This window comes from Cetorhinus maximus, chromosome 31, assembly GCF_964194155.1.
Source record: "Cetorhinus maximus chromosome 31, sCetMax3.hap1.1, whole genome shotgun sequence".
NCBI classification, from domain to species: Eukaryota; Metazoa; Chordata; class Chondrichthyes; order Lamniformes; family Cetorhinidae; genus Cetorhinus; species Cetorhinus maximus.
Window position 1 is genome coordinate 15,296,867 of NC_135909.1, and position 20,423 is coordinate 15,317,289.

Here is a 20,423-nt window from a genome sequence, read left to right on the forward strand (position 1 = left end):
TGGAATTTAGGATAAAATGTGAAATAGTCCCATCAGGGACGGACATTTGTAAAACTTTGTCGTCAGACCGTGTTCACTATTAGCTGGATTTTCTATATGAAATGTATTTCTTGTTTTATAAATATATCGGAGGTAATTTCGATGTCGAATAAAAAAAAAAATTCCATAAGTTTGCGCCGTTATTTTCGACTTGTTTTCAGATACACATAAACCCAGACAGAAAATCAAAAACTGAAATATACAAAAAAATGTAGTCCAGGGAAAGAGAGAGAGATGAAGTGAATATAACATTCGAATACTAAATACTGAATAACCATTTCCAATTAGTACTCGAAACGTCAACTTTGTTCCTCTCCGCAGATGAATTTTTCCAGGTATTTTTGTTTCAGATTTCCAGCATCACCAGTATTTTGCTTTTATCCAATTAGTACTATGTTCGTCCGTTTTTTTTTTGGCTTCTTTTTTACAAATTTGGCGGGCTTTTAAAATTTGAAAGAAAAATCAGTTGGAATCTCAAAATTTGGCGCCGTAATTTTCCGCCCTCATCCGTAGAGTCTCCGGATTGGTGAGTTCAGTAGATATCTGATTGGTGATGTGAACAACATTATGAGATGCAGCAACAAAGTGACCAATCAGCAATGCCCGCAGCACCATTCCTCCCGAAGCTATAAGAGAAGCGAATGCGAGCGCATTTCCTCATTCTTTGTGAAATTATTTGTGAGATTGTGAAATGTCTGGAAGAGGAAAGACCGGCGGTAAAGCTCGCTCCAAGGCCAGATCTCGCTCCTCCCGGGCTGGACTGCAGTTCCCGGTGGGCCGTGTTCACAGGCTCCTGAGAAAGGGCAACTATGCTGAGCGTGTGGGTGCCGGAGCCCCGGTCTATCTGGCTGCTGTGCTCGAGTATCTGACGGCTGAAATCCTCGAGCTGGCCGGTAACGCGGCCCGGGACAACAAGAAGACCCGCATCATCCCCAGACACCTGCAGCTGGCCGTCCGCAACGACGAGGAGCTCAACAGGCTGCTGGGAGGGGTGACCATCGCTCAGGGCGGGGTGCTGCCTAATATCCAGGCCGTGCTGCTGCCCAAGAAAACCAGCGCCGCTGCGGCCTCGAAGACCAAGTGAAGCGGCCATTCCTTAATCTAATAACCCAAAGGCTCTTTTCAGAGCCACTCACAGGATCATTGAAAGGGCTGCTCACTGTCTGAACTCATTTCATTCTGGCTCTGATGAAGCGTAATGCCGATTCGGGACGGTAACTCTGTCCCCACACAGATGCTGCCAGACCTGGGGGCGGGGGGAAGCTTTAGGTCATAACACTCATTTGGAGAGCAAATGCAGACACGAAAGGAATGAATGGCCTCCTGTGCTATGCAAATTCTTTTATATTCTATGGTATATCTGTGCACCGGAGGGATACACGTTTGTTGCTCAGGGCGTTGCCTTTATTGGGCACTGACTTGTAACCCGCAGCTCACCCTTTGCCCGGGATTGATGTCTGCTCGCAGTATTTAATACATTATCAGCGCCGCCATTTATTGTAAGTATCCTAGAGCACTAAGGTGACCGCAGTCCCAATTTTCTGTTGAAATTAAGACACCATCTGCGCTACAATTTACAACTGCATCGTCTGTGATTGTCAATCCCACAAAATAGGTTTGTAGAGAACAAAAAATAAACTGTTGCAACTTAGTGAACTGTATCTAAGCAATGTCTAAGTGCTGGATTTGTAAACAGGATATCGCAGCTCTTTCATTTGTCGATTTAGTGGCTCTTAAAAGAGCCGTTGTTGTACTTGGTGCTGAAGCCGGGTTTTAGGCGCGTTCCCCGCGGATGCGGCGGGCCAGCTGGATGTCTTTGGGCATGATGGTGACTCGCTTGGCGTGGATGGCGCACAGGTTGGTGTCCTCAAAGAGCCCCACCAGGTAAGCCTCGCTGGCCTCCTGCAGGGCCATGACGGCCGAGCTCTGGAAGCGCAGGTCTGTCTTGAAGTCCTGAGCGATCTCTCGCACCAGGCGCTGGAAGGGCAGTTTGCGGATGAGCAGCTCGGTGGATTTCTGGTAGCGGCGGATCTCCCTCAGAGCCACAGTGCCGGGTCTGTAGCGATGAGGCTTCTTCACTCCGCCCGTAGCTGGAGCGCTCTTCCGGGCCGCTTTGGTAGCCAGCTGTTTGCGGGGAGCTTTTCCTCCGGTCGATTTGCGCGCTGTCTGCTTGGTCCTGGCCATTTTCTGAATAGATTCACCACAGTGTGAGATGCAAGAACTATTAAGATAGTTTGTTCTCCAACCCGCCTTTTTAAACTCTGTGAGGAACCGCCCCGAACAGTAATTGGCTGCAGCATTACACCCAGGCAGTTTTATCCAAAATCTAACCAATGAACTAATCCCTGGCAACTCAGGTCTCCATTGGTCGAGTTGTTTTTAATCGCTCATTTCAAAAATTCCGCCTTTATTTCCAGCTGTTTACCGCCTCGACATCAGAAGGCTTTGTTCTTCCATTTTTAAAATTAAAAATTTTCACTGCAAATCATTATTTCCTAACCCGAATGAAATTCCTGTCCATTTAACCTATTCCGAAAATTTTTAAACCCGGCATCATCCTGGTGAACCTCCACATTTTTGGACAGAAACACCAGTCTGTTGTTTGAACTGTGTACAGTCAGTGCTGGATTTCGCAGGCAAAAATTGAAGGACTGTCCATTGCTCCCTACAGCACAACCAAACCTTAAAATCGCCGCTCGCTTCGAGGTCTGGAGTGGGTAATAAAATGGAACCGGTGCTGGGGGCTTCAGACCCCTTCCCATTGCCCTCTTTCTGGGCAGATCATGACGATAATGAGCGGGGAAAGGGACCGGCTCGATTCTCCCGCTGTTCCCGGCCTGACAGATCCCATTTCCTGAAAGGAGATTGACAAATTCAGACTGTTCCTAAAATAGCGCCAAGATTTTGTGAAAGGGAGTGCCATATAACAGATCATAAAGTGAGAGATTAAAAATTGTTGCCTGAAAATTAAGGTTATCTTGTATATTCCAACACTGGAATTGGCGGGCTTTTCGAATTCGAAGAAAAATAAACCAATCATAATTTTCGACCTCATCCACATGACTCTGCGATTGGTTAAGAATTAGACAAAGAAGACGGTGACCAATCAGAGCTAGAGTCCGACTCAGACTGCGGGAATTCCAGGTCGCCGAGTGGCTGAGCTGAAACTGTTCAGTTTCCCAAACCCTGTCAGTAACTTCACGAACAGACGTGGGAACATTGAGTTTCGGAGCAGGAGGAGGCCACTCAGCCCTTCGAGACTGATCCTATTCAGTGAAATCATGGATGATCTGATTGTAACCTCAACTCCACTGACGCATTGAACGGCTGGTGTCACCGAGAATAAAACATTTGGAATATGTGAAGTAGTGGAGAGGTTTTTCAGCGTCAGTGGAGAATGTGCCATCCAGGTTAATAAACAACGATTAAATCGAGTTACTTAGCACATCCCCCCGAACCCCGGAACAAATCAGGCACTAAAATAAATGAAAAATACTGCGGATGCCGGAAATCTGAATTAAGAACAGAAAATGCTGGAAACCTCCGTATGTCTCACAGCTTCTGTGGATAGAAAAGAGTTAGCGTTTGTAGTCCGTTTCACTCTTCGTTAGTCCTCTTTTTTCTGTTTCAGACACTCACTAACATTCCCGATCACAGCCCATCCCAGCTCCCGTTCCCAGGTCTCTGCTCTCTCTGTGAGGTGGTGGGTGGCTCTGAAAAGAGCCTTTGTTGTGTGTTTGGTAGAAAGGGTCGAGTTGTTTAGCCGCCGAATCCATAGAGAGTGCGGCCCTGGCGTTTCAGAGCGTACACCACATCCATGGCAGTGACCGTCTTGCGCTTGGCGTGTTCAGTGTAGGTGACCGCATCCCTGATCACATTCTCCAGGAAAACCTTCAGCACCCCGCGAGTCTCCTCATAGATCAAACCCGAGATCCGCTTGACACCGCCACGGCGAGCCAGGCGGCGGATTGCTGGTTTGGTGATGCCCTGGATATTATCACGAAGCACTTTGCGGTGCCGCTTTGCTCCGCCTTTCCCGAGTCCTTTGCCTCCTTTCCCTCTGCCAGACATGATGATTCTTCACTCAGATCACTGCAGAATATGAGACACGAGCTGCTTCACTTTCCTCTTTTAAAGAGCCCGCCCCGACCTGACTGAAAAACGCGGTTTGAGAGCAGGGAGGGGAGGAGACAGAGTGAAGATTAAACAGAGAGCGGGAGGGGGGAGAGAGCCGGAATGACAGACAGAGAGAGAACAGCCCCTGATCTTTCAGCTCCTCCTCCAGTTTCTGCAACCGCCAATTTCAACCCGTTTATTACCAATGGAACCGAGACACAAACCCGGACAGACCCGGGCTTCACAGTCAGGAGTTTCCGCAAACCCGGGGCTTTGAAATATGCTCTCGTTATAATTAACACTCAGTAATATTCCGACCTAAACACAGTCTATTCTAAAACAGGAATCATCCTCAGTAACATCACCATCCTCATACACACACGGTTCCAGCATTTTACAAGCTGTCTGGGGGAATCTCGGGTTAAAATTGATGTTGTAAAGCGGCCTTTACCCACCAGTGTACCCCCGCCACACGACCACTCGCACCCAACACCCCTTGCCCCCCGCGCCGACACAGGTTCGGAGATTTTGTTCTCTCTGTGATGAGATTGAAATGGGGAAAATTCCCATTGATTTTAGCGTTTGAATTGTCGCCGCGGAGTTCTGCGCATGCGTTTTTTAAACCTTCCCCGGTGTCGTCACAATGAGGATAAGAGCGCATGCGCAACCCCTCCCCCAACAATGGCCGAGAGTGTCATTCACTCAGTGAGCGGAATAGGGTTTAATTCAGCAGCGATCGGAGACATCACCGCCCCAGAGGGAAGTGAACAAACAGCATCTGCTTAAAGCAGCGCATCGGTTTGGAGCCGCGTCCGCAGATATGCTCAGAGATTGGCATTGAGTGTCCGGGCAGCTGAGGCGGAGGCGGCGGCTGTTTTTAATGGGCTCCCTGGAACACGAGCTGCTCCCGGAACATGGAGTGAGCGGGGGGAAGGGAGAGGCCATTCTCGAGCAGTGTCTGGACAGAGTGAGAAGAACTCGCCATTGAAGATCATTGCTGCTTTCTCTCCCCAAACCCGAGTGAAGCTTCCTGGCTTAGTTCCGGCTCCCACTGTCCCTTGTTATTGGACAGAGAATGGCGGGGAAAATAGCCGCACAGTAACAATGTTTCCAGTTACACAAAGAAGATCAATTTCAGGCACCAGGTGAGAAGTGTGAAAGAGACATTTAAAACTGTGCCTGCTTGTTTCCAGGTGTACAGTTAGTTGAAAGGGAGCAGCAAATAGAAACCTGACTCTTGCGAAAGTCACTCCTCCATCGGATAGTCTAATTCAAGGAGCAGTGCACAGGACAGGTTGTTTCTAATGTCATTAAATTGTTGTAAAACCGCTCAAAATAGCAGATGAGCAGAAACAGATTGCTCCAGTACCGTGATGGGGTCAGACACTGATATGCTGCTAGTTTTGCTTTGTTGATTGTTCATTATAATAAGTTATTTTTAAAATACATTGATCACTTTTGTATCTTCTACTTCACCTATTCTTCGGGTAATGGAGTTATGTTTTCTGTGTGTACGGAAAGAATTGATGGAACCGGATGATTCCTCGAAACAAGGAAAAGTGTAGCGTGATGATTCCAACTCACAGTAAGTACAATATCACTCACAAAGCCCAGAGATACTGCCAGGTCTTTAGGCCAAAATATATCATATAGAGACCGACATAGACCCCAAGGTTGAGAGGCGCCCTTTCAATATAAGAGTCAAAAAGATCATTGGTTGGGGAAGTTGATTCCATTTCCCTCCAACCCAGTACACCTGAGGACTAGGTACATCAATCCCAGGGCAAAAGCACAGCCACTATTTGATTTAAATACACGGAGTCACCTTGGCCAGTTATTAACTACATCAGACAACATTTACCTTAGTGTAAGATGCAGGATGAATTGCTACTAAGCACCACAGAATGTAGAGTGAGCTACACATTAAATACCAGTTCCAAAATCTGACGAAGTGTTAGACTAGAATGTACAATTAAAGTATGAATTCCGTTTTTTTCAAACTGCAGGAATTACATAATGGACCATGCATCAGATTGATGCGAATATTATCACTTCAATTTGTTCTCACAGATACAAATTTAATACCACTGCACAACTCACACAGAACTACTGAATGTAGCCTGTAGATCATGCCTGAGATGCAGGTTAGGTACCAATACAGAAAACTCCCACACTTGCATTCAATGGCAGAGACACATAGATCGAGAATGAACCCCACACACACATGAAAGTCTAGAAACAGACATAAGAACAACAAATTCCAAATACACATTTAATCCAGGGATTGACAAATACAGAATAAAAGTTACTTTCATTTGCATTGCCATTGAGTAAAAGATGTAGAATGTAGCCCACTGTCACATACCCTATCAGAGACTGGCAAAGGTATAATAAATTCCAGAGTCTCTTATTGTACCTGAGACTGACGGCCAAAAATAAACACATTCACATCGAGCAGTAGAGATTGAAAAATACAGAATGAAGCTCATAATCCCATTCGGTATTGCACAGTGACAGGTAGAAATAAACCCCCCACACACACCCTTTACAAGGCAATGACTCAGAATGAAGCAGCACATTCACATACAATACCAGAAACTGACAAATATTGGATGATTCCCACCCTCAGTGTGGGCCAGATGCTGATGAAAACTGAATTAATGCACACTCACATTCAGTTTGAGAGATTGACTAATACAGAGGTATGTCCACACTCACCAGAAACTGACATACACTGCATTAATCCCACTTTATACAGAGGACCAAACCCTGAAATGTAGAAAAGAAACCCCACAGGACTACACACAGATAAAGACAATAAGGCACAGACCAAAAGCAGTCATTTAAAGTGCCACCGACTGACAGGCAGAAGACAAATCTCATTCACAGACATTAATAGATGAAGAAAAAAGTAAAATCAACATCAGTGACACAATTATTTCCAGATATGGACAGCAAAAGCCTGAGTGCCACATTCACAGATGTTACGGTTGCAATTAATCTCCCTCTCATGTAAATTACCCTGGACCTACTGATACAGAAAGAATAATAAATCCAAATGCAAGACAAGACTTGGACACATACAGATTGAATGCAACAATATTGCACTTTACAGGTAACTGAAAGGAAGCACGGAATAGAACACTTTTTTATTTCACAAGTGATATATTGAAGCAAATCGAATCCCACACTGACATAGTATCAGAGAATGACATTCATATAATTTATCCTGCACTCATACACAGTCCCACAACTGACAGATACAGAGAGAAATCAACATTTGGTTACAGGCCCAGAGACTGTTACATACAGAATGAATGAAGCACACATGTAGTCAAAAACAGATGACTGCAGAACTGACCTCAAACTCACACTCACTTCCAGATATTGGCAGCTTCCAAATGAGCTCCACATTCACTTGTAATTCTGGGGACTGACAGATGGAATGGGTCACAAAATCACATTCAGTTCCATGACTGACAGGTACATAATTCATCCCATACTCACATACAGTACCATAGACAGACAGATACACAATTACAAATTATTTTGCATTAAGACTGACAGATAGAAAGTTAAATTGATTGTCACATTCAGCACCAGAGTCTGTCAGATATGGAATATGTCCCAAATCCACATCCCAAACCAGAGGCTAACAGATGCAGAATTAAGGCCATAACAACACAGCTCCAATGAATGTCAGTTACAGAATTAACCTGACAATGGATGAGAGATGGAGAGATGCAGACTGACTCTCACACTGGCTGAGTCCCAAGGGCTGATGATCACAGAATGAATCCCACAGTCACACACAACAATGACAGACAGTGAATGTGACCACACTCACAGAGCAGAGCAGAGACTCCGCAGTACAGGTTGATATCAGCACTTGCATACAGAAACAGAGACTGACAGATACATAATAAATCCCTCACACACATGCAGTTCAGCAAGTGACAGATACAGAGAGAATCCTATAGTCTCACATGGTACAAGATTAGCAGATAGAGAATTAATTCCACCATCACATAAAAAAAATGGAGATTGACAGATATAGAACAAACCTCTCTCATGTACAAGTCACAGAATTAGAAGGTACAGCATGAATCCCAAAGTTTCATTCAGTACCAGAAATTGCTGGAAATAGAATTATCCACACATGATCTGAAATTGGCAGGCTTTTCAAATATGAAAATATAAGCCAGTCAGAACTTACAGTTTCTTCTACCTGGCTCTCTGATTAGTTGAGAATTGGATCGAGAAGGGTCTGTCCAATCAGAGCTAGAATCTGGCTACAGCCTCTCAAACCATTCATAAGAACATAAGAACAAGAAGCAGGAGTAGGCAATTCAGCCCCTCGAGCCTACCCCGCCATTCAATACAATCATGGCTGATCTCATTTCGGCCTCAACTCCAATTTCCCGCCCTCTCCCCATAACCTTTCAACCCGTTACTAATTAAAAATCTGTTTATCTCCTCCTTAAATTTATTCAGCTGTTTCACAACCCTTTGAGAAAAGTAATTCTTCCTCACCCCTGATTTAAATCTATCACCCCTCAGCCTAAAACTATTGCCTCTCGTTCTAGAATGCCCCACAAGGGGAAACATGTGCTCCATGTCTACTTTGTCTATCCCCTTTAGCATCTCAATTAGGTCTCCTCTCACACTTCTAAACTCCAGCGAGTTTAGGCCTAAACTGCTCAATCTCTCCTCTTATGACAAGACCCGCATCTCTGGAATCAATCTAGTGAACCACCTCTGAACTGCTCCCAATGCAAATACATCCTTCATCAAGTAAGGGGACCAAGACAGTGCACAGTACTCCAGGTGCAATCTCACCAATGCCTTGTAAAGTCGCCACAACAATTCCCTATTCTTATACCCTATTCCTTTAGCAATAAATGCCACAAATCCATTTGCCTTTCTTATTACCTGCTGTGCCTGTATACTAGCTTTCAGCAATTCATGCATGAAATCTTATTTCTACGCACACTGACTCTACATCTTGCTCTCCAGTGCCTATTTGATTCCTCACTATAGCACTGTTCCCTTCCTTTACTAACAATGCTACATCACCTCCTTTTCCTTCCTGCCTATCCTTCTGAAACACTGAGTACCCTTGGATATTCAGCTCACTTACCTGTTCTCCCTGTAACCACGTCTCAGTAATCGCCACCAAGTCAAACCTATTTATCTCTATTTGTGCTTTTAACTCATTAGTTTTATTCTGAATGCTACACACATTCAGATACAAAGCCTTTAAGTTTGCCCTGTTCTCAATTGTCCCTATGCTTTTATGATTCTTTGGTGCAATATGGTGTTCACACACTCTGTCCCTTCCTTTCACTTCTTGGGAACAATCAGCCTCGTCACTAACCTGCACTCTTACCCTCTCCTTAAACATTGATTTTTCTCTTTCCATGCAACTGAACCCCAGCCCCCGCCACTATTTAGTTTAAAACCCTATCTACAACCCTAGTTATACAATTCGCCAGGACACTGGTCCCAGCCTGATTAAAGTGGAGCTGATCCAAATGGAATAGCTCCCTCTTTCCCCAGTACTAGTGCCAATGTCCCATGAATTTGAACCCATTTCTCCCACACCAAACTTTGAGCCACACATTCACCTCTTTAATCTTATTGACCCGATACCAATTAGCTTGTGGCTCAGGTAGGAGATTATTACCTTTTTGGTTCTGCTTTTTAATTTAGCCCCTAGCTGCTTGTATTCCCTCAGCAGAACCTCTTTCCTTGTTCTACCTCTATCGTTGGTGCCTCCGTGGACCACGACAACTGGATCTTTCCCCACCCACTCCAAGTTCCTCTGCAGCCCAGATGAGATATCCCTAACCCTGGCACCAGGTAGGGAACACAGCCTTCGGGACTCTCAATCCTGGCTACAGAGAACAGTATCATTCCCCTAACTATACTATCCCCGAGTACAGCTACATTTCTCTTTTCTCCCCCCACTTGAATGGCTCCCTGTGCCATGGTGCTATGGTCAGTTTGCTCATCCTCCCTACAGTCCCCGCTCTTGTCCACACAGGGAGCAAGAATCTCGAACGTGTTGGTTAATGGCAAGGACTGAGGCTCCTGCAGTGCTACTTCCTGGATTCCTCTACCTGTGCCACTCATAGTCACACCCTCCTGTCCCTGACCACTGGCCAAATTTAAGGAAACTCTTCCGAGACTGCTTCACGGCGACGGTAATTGCAGAGGGCACTCTTCCCAGACTTCCCAGACCATTCATAATGATTATTGATCGAGAGATTAAACTCATGGAATCAGTATCTTATACCTCACCTGTAGATGAATTCTAAAATATCCTTTTTTCCAGCAGGCAAATAATTGAAGGAACCAGAATAAATGAGATGTTTCGTCCAGCCAAATTGGAATGAAGATTCCCGCCAGCTCCTTCTCACGCACAGTATGTACATTATCACTGACAGAGCACAGAGACACAGACAGGTCATCAGTTTCACAGTCTCAGGCAGCATAAATACATCCTGAGTCATTTTCCATCCACGAATCAAACAGAGCAGGAGAGATAGACGTAGTATCCATTTCACCCGCAGACTGGAGTGTCCATAAATCCCAGTCTAAATTCTCACCCACTATCAAATTCTCACTGGGTCAGTCTCACAATAGTGCTGCCTTCGCTACAAGTTAAATATCAGGTGAAATTGACATGTTTCCAGTTACAAGCTCACAGGCTAAACCTTAATGATGCACGCTGAGATTCATGTTAATTACCAGTCCAGTATTCGCACATGCCATGAGTTTATAAATTGCACTATTAATTCCCATAATGTGTCGTGACATATATCTGAGATACAAGTTCAAATCTCAAGTACATTATCAGTTTGAGATATCCTGAAAGCTAGGATAACCTGAGACAGAAATTCAGTTTCTAGTTTAAAACTCACCCTGATTATGAAACTAAAATAGACAATATCAATTTGATGAATTTGAACTGAGCTATAGATTACATACTAATCCTCCATCCTCACACAGTGTCAAATGGAAATACTGTAACAATTCCAGACTGAGCTCCATTTTACGTTCATGTCAAAGTTCTTACTCAGAATCAGACTGAATGTCACAGATCAAATCGATTAGTACAACTTGAGTTACACTTGCACACCCATCCAGTATCAGATTAAAGGATGCATTATCTTTCCCAATTGTGTTCAAAGTGACATAGATTTAATACTGCGCCAAAACTCCCACATATAGTTTGCTTAAGCTGACCACATTAGTGGCCTGTGGCTGTGCTGGAAATTTATATACAATTAACCCAATCTTACGAACAATCCCAGACACTGAAGGTTACATGATAAATCCCATTCCCACCCAGAGTACCAGAGACTGACAGATAGAGAATAATTCTCAAACACATGTTCAGTGCCAGATGCTGAGAGACACAAGCTGTTCACTGCACTCACTCACAATATTTGAGTGTGCATGATACAAAATTTTTCTGACACACCAATGATACCACTGAGAGACTGTAGAAAGGGTCCAAGAGTCACATAGAGTAACAAGTGCTGACAGAAACAAATGGAAGTCCACACGCACACACACACACAGACACACGCACAAACTCACAATAAATCCACTTCCACATACAATACTAGTGAATGAAATATACCAATTGAATCGCACAATTTCATACAGTAGCAGACACTGACAGATACAGAATTAATCCGAATGACAGATATAGAATGAATCTCATGCTCACAAACAGCACGAGGGAATGAAAGACACATGTGATTCCCAACCTACATAACAATACCACAGACATAGAATGCCATTGACAGATCCAGAATTAAACCCACACATTAGGAGAGTCTGACAGATATATATATGATTGTCATGCTCAAAAACAACACCAGAGACATTCAGGTACAAAATCATGCCCAGTTCCTATAGACTGCCAGACAATGAAATTTGCAATATGAATCCTACACTCACCTACTCCCCTAGTGACAGATCAGAATGCCTGCCAAACTCATACACAGTTCCAGTGAATAACAAATGTAGTCAGAAACTTCACTCCCAGGAATGCCAGAGACAATCAGATTCTGAATGGTTTCCACATTCACACACAGTAGCAGTGACTGGCAAAGAGTGAAACACATGCACACTCACAAACCACCACCACCATTAAGAAATTCAGAGTGAGTACCGAGCTCACTTGCAATACCAGAAAGTGACTGATAGAACACATCCATTGCACACGCACCATTCCACTGCCAGGCTCAAAACGTGACCCAACACTCATGCAGCACCTGGAAATGCAAGATACAGACTGACTGTGATTCAGATATATTGTACCAGATATCAACAGAAGCAGAATGAATTCAACATTCACCTACAGTTCCACAGAGAATTTATCCACACTGACATACGGTAAACAAGACTGACAGGTTCAGAGTGTCTTTCACAAAGCGCCAGTGAGTGACAGATACAGAATAAATCCCTTCCCCTCCCAATATAATGTGAACAATTCTTGCCTGTTGTGTCCATCTCTGATCTGTAAACTTCGACCTAGCAGAGTGTGCTGACCTCTACTGGCCAGAACCGAGAACTGCAACAGAGCGGAGGGAATTCACATGAACTGTTAGTGTTGCAGAAACAGGCCAATGTGAGGAATAAGTGATGGGATGTGATAGGGTCGACACAGAGATATGAGTATTAAATCCGATTAAAATATTCAATATAATTTATGGAATCTGTAGAATTTGGAAGTTGTTGTCGCCTTGAGCAGTTGAGTCGATTAGCGCAGCTGTATTTAAGGGAAAGCGAGGTAAGTATAGGAGGGAGAATGGATTTCATGGATCAGCAGATAATGGTACACAAAGTATTCTGGGTGGAGTATCTTGTGGAATAATGTACCAATTCGACCAGATGGCCCAATGAAGTATATTCACCTCACACTCACACAGTGTACCAGAGAGAGCAATACAGAGTGAAACATACACACACATCCCTAGAGACTGACAGATACATAATGAATCAGACACTCAAATCCTTTACCAGAGAGATAGGGAGACAGAATGAATCCTACAATTAAATACATACACGCTTAGAATAGTTACAGCACAGCAAGAGGCCATTCGGCCCTTCGTGTCTGTTGTTGTTCTCCACCAGAGCCACTCAGCTACTTCTGATCCCCAGCCCTCTCACCACAGCCTGGCAAACCTTTTCCCTTCAGGTGCTTATCCAATTCCCTTTTGACAAACCCACTTTCTACTGTCTCTAGCACATTCTCAGGCAGTGAGTTGCAGATCCTAATGACTTCCTGCATAAAAAGATTTTTCCTGATTCCTCCATTAGTACATTTGCCAACCACCATAAATCGATGCCTACTGCCCACAAGACCGTTTTATCATTATCTACTATGTCTAGAACACTCATTATTTTGAACATTTCTACCAAACCTCCTCACAGCTTTCTCTTTTTGAAGGAGAGTAACCACATCTTCTCAAATCTCTCCATGTAACTAAAGCCCCTCACCCTTACAACCATTCTTATAAAGCTTTTCTGCACTCTTTCTAAAACCCTCACGTATTTCCAAAGGTTTGGTGCCCAAAATTAGACTAATGCTAGTGCCTGTGTGACATCTTTCTGTATCTGTGCAAGGGAGCCTGTATCTGTCTGATCTCACTTGGTGTGAGAGGAGTTGTAAGGATCAGGGTAGAAACTGTCTGCACAGGCAGTCTTTTTCCATAGGCACACATGTATGTTAGAGACCGACATGTACACCTCATATCCGACACAGACACAGTGCAAGGGCCAGGCAGATATAAAATTTATCCCACAGTAACAACCGATAAAAAAATGGAAATATAGAAGCAAAATATTCTGGATGCTGGGAATCTGAAATAAACACAGGAAATGCTGGAAATGCACAGCAGATCTGGAAGAACCTGTGGCTTCAGGTCATGACATTTTAATGGAACTGGGAACGGTTAGAAATGTAACAGATTTATGTAGAAATTGTTGCTTAGGAATGCAGAACGTGAGTGTTCCTGAAAAAAGGGACATGATGTTGAAAATTTTTGTCTTTCCCTCTTCAGTGTTAATGGGATCCAAACCAGTTGGTGAAGCTGAGCCAAGACACAGAGTTTGTATTTATCAAGAGATTTTATTTACTTGTTTAGTCTCACAGCTCTGCTGCTTCGCAATCCTATTTCCCAGCTAACATCTATGTATATGTGCTCAGCGACAAATAATACCGTCTTTTCCTAAGTTAAGTAATGTAATTCATATTATGTTAACAAACCTTAAATAACTCATTGAAAAGACATTAACTTTCAGAACAGATACAAGTATACCAAATCTCAAAGGGAACAAAAATTTATACTGCATGAGAAGGGGGTGCTGATTCGTTGACAAATATTTGCTGATTGGTAGAGGCATTGGCATGGGAATGCAACAGGGAAGAGTTAACTGCCAAGCTTTTGTCTTATTTCAAACAGCCAAGTCGACTCTGATTGCTCCAGGCATTTCCCTGGGAAGGAATCAGGGAATGATTGTCCACCAAGTTTTTCTTAGGCTACTGGGACAATAGTTAACTGCAGAGTCAGTTATTGGATTCATTGTCGTGATCAGTTTGGTGGTGTTGCTACTGAAACAGTGAGTATCAAGTGCAGTTATTTTGGGTGAGATAAGTCTTGGTTGAGAAGGATCAAGTGAATGCTCAAGAATTCACCAGAAGAAAACAGTTTGCACGTGTGCCAGTCCCAAGAAAGTAGCCTTTGTGACAAACCCGTGGTAACTCTTCACTGGTTTATCCATCTGTAAAGATATTGCTGGGCAAAGGAATGTTGGGAAATTGAATCACCTTCTTTTGTTTGTATTGAGATCTTTCTGACTGTTTTGTCTGGTTAATGTAGTTTGTTTTTCTTGTTTTAATAAATATTTTACTCTTTGTGTTCAAAGTTCATGAGCAAACACCTGTGAATTTCTTCTCTTTTCTCACATCCTACACATGTTGGGTTCTATCAAGCCAGGTTTCACTCTGGGAACTTATCCAGTTTTACCATCAGCCGGGATCGTAACCGATGTTCGTGTAATTCTTAGCACAATCAGGATTGGTCAGTAAGTATTGTCCTTCTGTGAAATCACACCCAATGTTGGATACTATGTTCTGAGCTTTTCAAGCAGGATCTTGGTGAGTATGCTCAGTACTTTGCCTGTTGTGAACAGCTGAAGGCCTAAGCTGTTTGATATGATCCAACAGTCATTGGGTCATATGGCCACAGACCTCACATCACACTGACACTGAAATTCATATACAACATTAGTTATTTGTCTTGTTGGCAGAACATTGTTTTAGTCTTGACAGCAGCATCCTGTTAGTGGAGAATGCCACACGTGTTGCTACTACATAGTAGCATTGTGAAACGGGTAGTTTTATTAGTTGTTCACGTTTTTGAGATACCGTAACCATTCCAGTGTTATCTGAGGTAGACTGGACACTATTCAGAAAATAAAGTGGCGGGCTTAGGCCCATTGTTGAGTTTGTGTTATATACAGTGAGCAATTATTTGATCGAGTGAGCGATTATCCGGCAGGATAGCTTTGAAGTGCCTGATTTTGGCATCATGTTGCATGATTAGCAAATGGCCTGGTCCCTACCTATCAGTTTGGTGATAAGACCTACCTTATACCGCATGGAACTGTAGGAATCCCAACAGTGGCGGTGGGCTAGCAGTAGACAGTAGTAGAGAACGCATTGGCAGATTTCTCAAGTAGTACATTGAGGAAAGGGGGCTCATTTGACTGGTCAATTTCAATGAGAAGAGAGCAAGTTAGAGCCCATTAAGGTATCACAGGATTTTTTTTTACATGTAGCTGCAGATGCAGATATAGAAAATGTGTAACTAATGTATCAGAGACATGAAAGGGATAGGATGTTAGGGGTCATTTCATTGGAGACACGTTTCCGTGGAAATGGGCAAAGATATTTACAAGAGCTGGGCCTAGACGGTATCCCATGGCAACATCATCTCTTTGGGCATACACGGTGTCATTAAAACTGAAATCAACTGCATGAGTTGTTGAGTTCATATGTTCAATGAATACAAATTCAGACAATGGCAATGAGACTAGATCATCATGAATTAATGACGTGGTTCAAATGTGAATGGCTTCCTTGAACGGCACCTTAATCAAGAGGCTAGCAATGTCAAACAAGCAACACGCACATGCACACACCATTGCTATTGATATGCAAGTCCTGTATGGGCTTCACAAAGGAGAAGGAACCCTGCTCCATGTATGGGGAAAACTCGCTCAGAACTGTTTGTAGCAACTCACTCAACCATTTGGCCAATTCATTTTGTGAAGAATCAGTCAGAGATGAGATAGGATGTAAAGGGACATCTCTTTTCTGAGTCTTTGGTAGCCCATGTATACGTGGACACAGTGAACCATGAGGGCAAACCCTACTATATACTCCACCAGGCAGTTCATTACTCCACACTCTCATTCCACAATTGGACAACACTTAATAAACGATCCCAATTGTGCTAAGAATTACAATTGCAGTGTGAACTAGGGCGCATAGTTTATAAAATAATGGGTCCCCTATTTACGATGGAGATGAGGAGTAATTTATTTTCAAAGGATCGTTAGTCATTGAATTATCTTCCCGAGAGAGCGGTGGAGGCTGAATCATTAAATATATTCAAGGCTGAGTTAGATTCTACGAGGGAGTCAAGGGTTGTGGGAGACAGACAGGAAAATGGAGTTGAGGCCACAATCAGATCAGCCATGATCGTGTTTAATGGCAGAATAGGCTCGAAGGGCTGAATGGCCTACTGCTGCTCCAATCTCTAACGTTCTTTGTACTGTAACCTCTGTCCCTATTTTGATTATTTTTTCACATTTGGTTTAAAATCACTTTTCTGTCGTTTTTTTTGCTTTCAGATGGCATCTGCTCCTCATTTTTCCATTTGCACCACTTTTCGACACATCTCTGCTTTTGTTACATGTTCCTTTACCTCTCCCTTTTGCCTTGCAGCACCAATTCTTTCGTCATTTAATCTCTCCTGCCACTTAGAGCTTCAGCCATCTCCTCTGACCCCACAGCCTCCCTTTCACTGACTGCCCATTTCTTGGTAATAGTCTTCAGTGTCACCTGCTAATCTTTTTTCGTACACTCCCTCTGCTGTTAGAGTTTCCTTTTTGAGCTCTCCTCTGTACTTTCTGTATTCTGCTTGGTTCTTTAATTTATTATGAATCTGACATTTATCATTAGCCTGTTTTCGGATTTTCCACAAAGCACAGGATGTGTAGGCAACAGCTCTCAGCTTTCCCAAAATTACACTGAAATGAGCTGCCTGTTTAATTAAAGTTTTCGTTATTTAGAATGTTCCTCTCCTTCCGGCTTGTATCTTTGCTGTTGTCTCTCGGTTTAATTTACACAGCAGCTCATTCCCCCTCTACACCTAATTCCCACTTTCAACAAATCCACATTATAAAATCTTCACTCTGCAATTTACTTTTTCTGTGTTTGAGCTCGCAGGTCAATCGAGTTCTTGGATGTAATGTATTTGTGCCACTTAACTTACCAGAAAGTAACCTTTGTTTTTAAATTATCAACTCATTTGTACTGTAATTATAATTTATATGGATTCCATCTTTCAACAAACTGGAAGTTTTCAAGTAAAAACCTAGAGATAATTGAGTTGATCAGCAAAGATCTGTCTATTCCACTCAGTTCAATAAACCCTGTCAGAATACTTTATCCAGGCAACAGCTCTACTTGGTCAACTGATGCTGCACTGAAGTCTCAGCTTTTACTCATTCATCTTCATGGGAGTTGATCCAGTTTTGATGTCAACTTGTTCGCTGGTGTCGATTTCCTCGGATTCTTCGCCTGATTTCTCTCCTGTCCAATGAAGCTCTCTGAGCGGAGTTCTCAAAAATAACTTCACTTTTCCTCACAGGATTTCAGTCTAAATGGTTTTTTGAACTGTTTTATTAAAGGATTTAGTTTTGTGCACGTCTCCCTAGCTCTCCTCATGGTCATGCAGAAGGTGTTACTGCTGTGTTGTCAAGCAGATGACAGATTTATTTGACACGTTATTGTGATAATATTTTGGGTTTCAATCAAGTCACAAACCTGGTGGTGATGCATTATGGCCTCATATGTCACGTGACCTGCCAGGAGATAACCTCAGAATTGCCCCAGTCCTGTAGCTGTGGATTGGGCGATTTGTTAAAAACTTTCAGTGGGGCTGATTTGGTCGCATTTGCCTTTGAAAGATAAGTGTATGCCCCCAAAACCCGTGCCAGAATTTGTGTGTAACAAGGAAGTTTGACACTCCAGTACAGTACTGAGGGAGGGCTGCACTATTGTAGGTGCTGTCCTCAAATAATGATGATAAACCAAGGTCCTGCCCAACCTCTTTTTTTATCATAAGTGACCCCATGGCGCTGTGCCGAAGACACACGAGCAGTGGAGTTATGCCCCCGAGCACTCAATCATCAGCCCAAAGCATGTTCACATTGTTGTTTGTGGGTGTTTCCTGTGCAGAAATTAACTGCCCCTTTCTGACAGAAAGTGCCTGTTCCTTTTCCCTGAATCAGTTTTATTTTCCAGAAAACATGAAATCTGACTTAAAACTCAACTCAGGTGGGATTCAAAATGACAAGAAATCCATCAGCAATAAAGGGTACAGGCGTTAATTGACCGGAGTGTATGAGGGACTGTTATGACGTGGCAGATGATGTGTACCAGGTGGACCAAATCCACGAGGGATGCTTGGTCGTGTTATCTCAAAGGTTTTGAAATTTGTATTCATTACGAGATGCATGCACTGAATTCAGGAGCAATAGGTCTGACAGGACATTTAGAAATTTTAAAAATGAAATTAATATGTTTATTAAAAGTAAAAGATGTCAAGCACATACATAAGACTACAAATAGTACCATAATAACTCCTCAAGTTACTCATTAACCTGACCCCCTAGTTACACTCCTTTGAAGGTCTGAAATAGATTTTAGAATTAAAGCAGACTCAGCAAGTTAACACAATACCCTGGACAGTGGAATGCCTTTTGGCTTTTCTCCAACTCCCATTTAGTTCGACAGCAGACTTACGTAAAAATGCCGGAGGCTTCATTGAGGCCATTTCACACACTCCTGTTAGGTTTTAAATGGCCTTTTCCAACATAACCTTTCATTCTCCTTTATGTATGTTTCTCTCTTTTTAATATGTAAATTCTAAAGTCCCATATGTCGTTGAAATTGTATCTTGTTCACAATATAGAAAAAACATCCATGTCGCCAATATTTCCAGTAACCTTTGGGAAAAATAAACATATTCCTTAGCCTTGCTTATCTGGCTAGTTGTAAACTGACTGAGATCCCTTTGAAATGCAAATATCCCTTCCTTAATCCAAAAATGCAAATTCCCTTCACACCTTACATGCTAACCCAGCTTCCGTGTTTACTCATTCGCATGTCAAGCACCTAACTTCTTTATAAAAACAAAAAGCTAAAAGCTACTGCGGATGCTGGAAATCCAAAACAAAAACAGAATTACCTGGAAAAACTCAGCAGGTCTGGCAGCATCGGCGGAGAAGAAATCAGTTAACGTTTCGAGCCTTCATGGCCCTTCGGCAGAACTGAAGCATAGTTAGAAGAAGGGAGAAATATAAATTGGTTTAAGGTGGGTGGGGGGGGGGGCTGCGGTTGGGGGAGAGAGAGAGACATCGAGGGTGTGGTGATTGTGGAGATGAGCAGCTAATCAAAAGATGTCACAGACAAAAGGGTCAAAGAGGTGTTTTGTCTGAGAAAAGTGCTAATTAAGAATGGAAGACAGGATATTCAAAGTACAGCTCTAGTGGGAATTAAGAATGGAAGACAGGATATTCAACCTAACTTCTTTGGATGAGTTTAAACTATCAGTCTACTTGACTCCAAATGTAACTACATTACACACAGAAAGACCCAACTATACTTACCCCATAAAATTACTTCACAATAAGCCAGAAAAATATTATGAAAACTATAATACTTTCATGACAAGAAGTAATTATTTCTTTGTAAAGTATTGATTTCTGTAAGTAAATATCCTCGGTGTACCACTTCTGTGTAATCCTGACCAATAACTGGTGGCAGGTTTTTGAGGTGATGAAAAATTGCCTAGCGCTATTGTAGAAGCGCAGTGAATTCTCCTGCTGCCCTGACCAACATTCCTGACTCAGTAACACCACCAGAAACAGCTGCGCACATAGAACTTACTGAA

General features: G+C 42.9%; 2 protein-coding genes across 3 annotated transcripts in view; one reads left to right on the forward strand and one right to left on the reverse strand.

Moving 5' to 3' along the window:
- The window catches only part of LOC144670298 (uncharacterized), a 940,207-nt gene that overhangs the window by 269,002 nt on the left and 650,782 nt on the right, over positions 1 to 20,423 (forward strand). The window lies entirely within an intron of this gene.
- Positions 1,813 to 2,223, reverse strand: LOC144670393 (histone H3). The gene has a single exon (XM_078532877.1). The coding sequence runs from the start codon at positions 2,221 to 2,223 to the stop codon at positions 1,813 to 1,815; it is 411 nt and encodes a 136-aa protein (XP_078389003.1).